General features: G+C 36.4%; 1 protein-coding gene across 1 annotated transcript; it reads right to left on the reverse strand.

The window, feature by feature from the left end:
- Positions 1–550: 550 nt before the first annotated feature.
- On the reverse strand, positions 551–2,236 carry LOC109081473 (NACHT, LRR and PYD domains-containing protein 4E-like; the record flags this gene model as incomplete). The annotated part of the gene is made up of 4 exons (XM_042753980.1): positions 551–1,109; positions 1,329–1,524; positions 1,783–1,867; positions 2,070–2,236. Coding segments are annotated over 4 exons (1,007 nt in total), but the record flags the coding sequence as incomplete, so codon positions are not given.
- Between the last annotated feature and the right edge of the window lie 1,903 nt (positions 2,237–4,139).

Raw genomic sequence — 4,139 nt, forward strand, 5'->3', positions numbered from 1 at the left:
TCAAATGCCAGTTTCCCCAGTGAAAAGATGGCATCTTTATCCCAGGAAACATCTGGTGTATGTTCTCCATCATACTTTCGTCTGCTCTGCTGGATCTGAAATCTGACAAAGTGTGTGTACATTTGTGTCAGAGTCTTAGGAGTGTCTTTCGTATTTGACTCCTGCAGTGTTTTGGAGGCATCATCAGCCTGATTGTTTTTCACAACATTATATCTTTTCTCCTCTAAAATGTTCTGGAGAACAGTGGCTGAAATCCAGCAGAAGACTGGGATGTGGCACATGATAAAGAGACTCTTTGATTGTTTAACATGATCAAAGATTTACTTTGGCCTGATTCTCATCCATTAATCTTTTTCTGAAGTACTCCTCCTTTTGTGCATCATTGAATCTCGTATCTCTGTCAGCCGGTCGATACAGTCAGGAGGAATCTTACTGGCAGCTGCTGGTCTGCTGGTGATCCAGATGAGAGCAGAAGGAAGCAGATTTCCCTTGATGAGGTTCGTCAGGAGAACATCCAGAGAGGCTTGGTGATGAAAACATCAGACACCACGTCTCATTATCCTTAAAGTTTACAGGAAGTCGACATTCATCCAATCCATCAAGAATGAACAAGACATTGAACTGATTTCTTCTTGTAAGGTTCAGTCCTTTTGTCTCTGGGAAAAACTGAGTTATAAGGTCCATCAAACTTAGTTTTTCTTGCTCCTTTAAGTTCATCTCTCTGAATGGAAGAGGAAATATGAAGCTGATATCTTGATTTTCTTTTCCTTCGGCCCAATCCAGAACAAACTTCTGCACAGACACTGATTTTCCGATGCCAGCAACTCCTTTTGTCAGAACAGTTCTGATCTGCTTGTCTCGTTCAGGTACTTCAAACAAATTTTTGCACTCAACCTGTATCTCCTGTGATTCATGACGTCTGGAAGCAACTTCAATCTGTCTCACCTCATGTTCAGTATTGACCTGTTCACTACAACCCTGAGTGATATAGAGATCTGTGTAGATGTTCTTCAGAAGTGTAGAGTCTCCTTGCTTTGCAATTCCTTCAAACACACATTGATACTTCTTCTTTAGGCTACACTTTAGCTGATGAATGAAGAACAGTTCATCTAAACACCGAAATAAAAGATTGTTTAGTCTCTGGGTTTGTTATGTACAGAACAGAATGTGGAAGTCTGTCATTGGAAGAGACAGAGCAGGTTATGAACATAATATGAGAGGCATATTAACAGCAAATGATCTTCTTCATAACATAAAAGTCAAAACATTGATCGTGGAAGAGAAAACAGACTGACACAGTGCTGGAAGCAGTCAACATAGTCTCTTACCTTCTAGAGTATCAGCAGCTTCATCTTGCTTCATCTCTCTCAGGAAGTAGAGCGTGAGATCAAGAGCTGCTTCTTTCATACTGCATCTGCTCTCATTAAAGTCCTTCACAAAGTATTGTAAATCATCTTTTTGTAATATTTTCTTAAACTTTTCCAGTTCTTTCTTCAGAAATGTGATTATTTTGCTTTCAAGATCCTACAAAGAAAGACAAAAATGAATGACAAAAAAAATCTTCATCTATATTTGGTAAAAATTATTTATTCAGTAATTAAAAATATTCATAAAAAATCAAGTTGAGACAAACGTTAATTAGCAGTAAATATGAATAAAAATAGGTTGTCATTCTTATTTTATGGATTCTTAAAAAGAAAAATTAGAAATAAAAGTTCTGTCACAATCTTATTCAATAACATATTTGTTTATTATAATTATTAAATGTATGTGTTTTATTACCTGGAAGATCTGCAGGAAACTGTCTGTAAAATTCTTGTGGTTCCTGTGAGACTGTAAATCTGGATCTAATGTTTCATACTGAAGCCTGAGAGTAAATAAAATAAATCAAAATACTGCATTTTTAGGGGAAAAAAAATACATGACCCAAATATCTTGTGAACATTTTAGCAAAGAGAAAAACAATATTGGAATACATTTATGGACTATAAGTTTTATGATAATTATTCTCTGACACACTTTCTGACACAGTCTATGTGTAAACAAAAAAAAAGAAACACATCAAATACCGTTTGGCTCGTGATGCTGTTTCTTCACTGAAGTTTAGTGGATGATCCTTTGACCGGTCACTCTTCACAGACACAGAGCTGGACACATGTGAGCCTGATCTTACACTAATGACACAAAGAACAAAACACTTTACTACAGGAGCTCCTTCAGTCTCATTTAAAGAGCTTCACTGTTGAGGATGGTAATGAAGCACAGTATAGACATGCCTTTGTCCATCTATGACTATGGATAGATGGAAAGGCATATTTATTCTCTAGTCCTTCACAGAAAGTGTTTTAAAGATAGCAGTCATTCTTGTTTACAGACTCACATTTGTTTAACAATTTCTGTAAAGTACTTAAAATGTGAGACTAAATATATTTTTACAAATATAATCTAATTAATCTAATTAAAGAGAGTTGCAACTCTCTTACATTTCAGATACAAACTCATAAAGTTATAATTTTTCTTCTTCACTGTAACAACTTTATGTACTGAAGTGTCAACATCAAATACAGTAATTTAGGTGTGGTTTATTGTATTTTATGTACAGTGTATTTAGGTGTGTATAGCTGAAGTTGTACACAGGAAGCTGGGAGAAAATCCACTGCAGCTTCATAAAGCGTGCTGTACACAAGGCAAGGCAAGGCAAGTTTATTTATATAGCACATTTCATACACAATGGTAATTCAAAGTGCTTTACATAAAAGAAAGTAAAATAATCATGAAGAGACATAATAACAAAAATAAAACAAGCAATTTTAAAACATTGGAAATTATTTAAAAATTGACTTATTTAAAATGAATTTAAAACTGTTAAAAATAGAAAATGATTTTACATAGAATACAGTGAATATGTAAAATACAGTGCAATCAATTCGGACATCGCACAGTGCTCATTCAACAAATGCACAGCTAAAAACAGATGAGTTTTGAGTCTAGATTTAAATGTGACTAATGTTTTAGCACATCTGATCTCTTCTGGAAGCTGATTCCAACTGCGGGCGGCATAGTAACTAAAGGCGGACTCCCCTTGTTTTGTGTGAACCCTTGGTATTTCTAACTGACTCGTCCTAATGATCTGAGTGCTCTGTTAGGTTTATATTCAGTGAACATATCTGCAATATATTTTGGTCCTAGATCATTGAGTGATTTATACACGAGTAAAAGTACTTTCAAATCAATCCTAAATGTAACTGGAAGCCATTGTAAGGACCTGAGGACTGGTGTGATATGCTCGGATTTTCTCGTTCTAGTCAGAATCCTGGCAGCAGCATTCTGGATGAGCTGCAGCTGTCTAATAGTCTTTTTGGGAAGGCTGGTGAGGAGACCATTACAATAGTCCACCCTGCTGGTGATAAAGTCATGAACAAGTTTCTCTAAGTCTTGACTGGAAACAAAACATCTAATTCTTGCAATGTTTTTTTAGATGATAGTAGATGATAGTATGCTGATTAGTTACTGCTTTGACATGGACTACTGAAACTAAGGTCTGTCTCCAGAATCACACCAAGATTCCTGACTTGATTTTTAGTTTTTTGTCCCCTTGAGTCAAGGTATGCATTCACCTTGAAAACTTCATCTTTGTTTCCAAATGCAATGACTTCAGTTTTTCCTTGTTTAACTGAAGAAAGTTCTGGCACATACAACTATTAATTTCATCACAATGCATTGGCAGAGGGAGTCAATGGGGCTGTAGTCATTTGGCGATAAGGCTAGGGTAAATCTGTGTATCATCAGCATAGCTGTGACAGGCTTTGGTTCTTTCTCATTATCTGACTTAGTGGAAGCATATACAGGCTAAACAAGAGCGGTGCAAGAATTGAGCCTTGTGGGACTCCGCATGTCATGGACGTCCACTTAGACTTATGCTCTCCTAGACTCACATAATAACCTCTCCCTTCTAAGTATGACCTGAACCAATTTGAGTACCATCCCAGAAAGCCCAACCCAGTTTTCCAGTCTCTCTAGTAGTATGTTATGATCGACAGTGTCAAACGCACCACTGAGATCTAGCAATACCAGCACTGATATTTTGCCAGAGTCAGAATTTAAGCGAATTTCATTTATTTCCTTAATGAGTGCTGTCT

Source organism: Cyprinus carpio, unplaced genomic scaffold (genome assembly GCF_018340385.1).
Source record: "Cyprinus carpio isolate SPL01 unplaced genomic scaffold, ASM1834038v1 S000000944, whole genome shotgun sequence".
Taxonomy (NCBI): domain Eukaryota; kingdom Metazoa; phylum Chordata; class Actinopteri; order Cypriniformes; family Cyprinidae; genus Cyprinus; species Cyprinus carpio.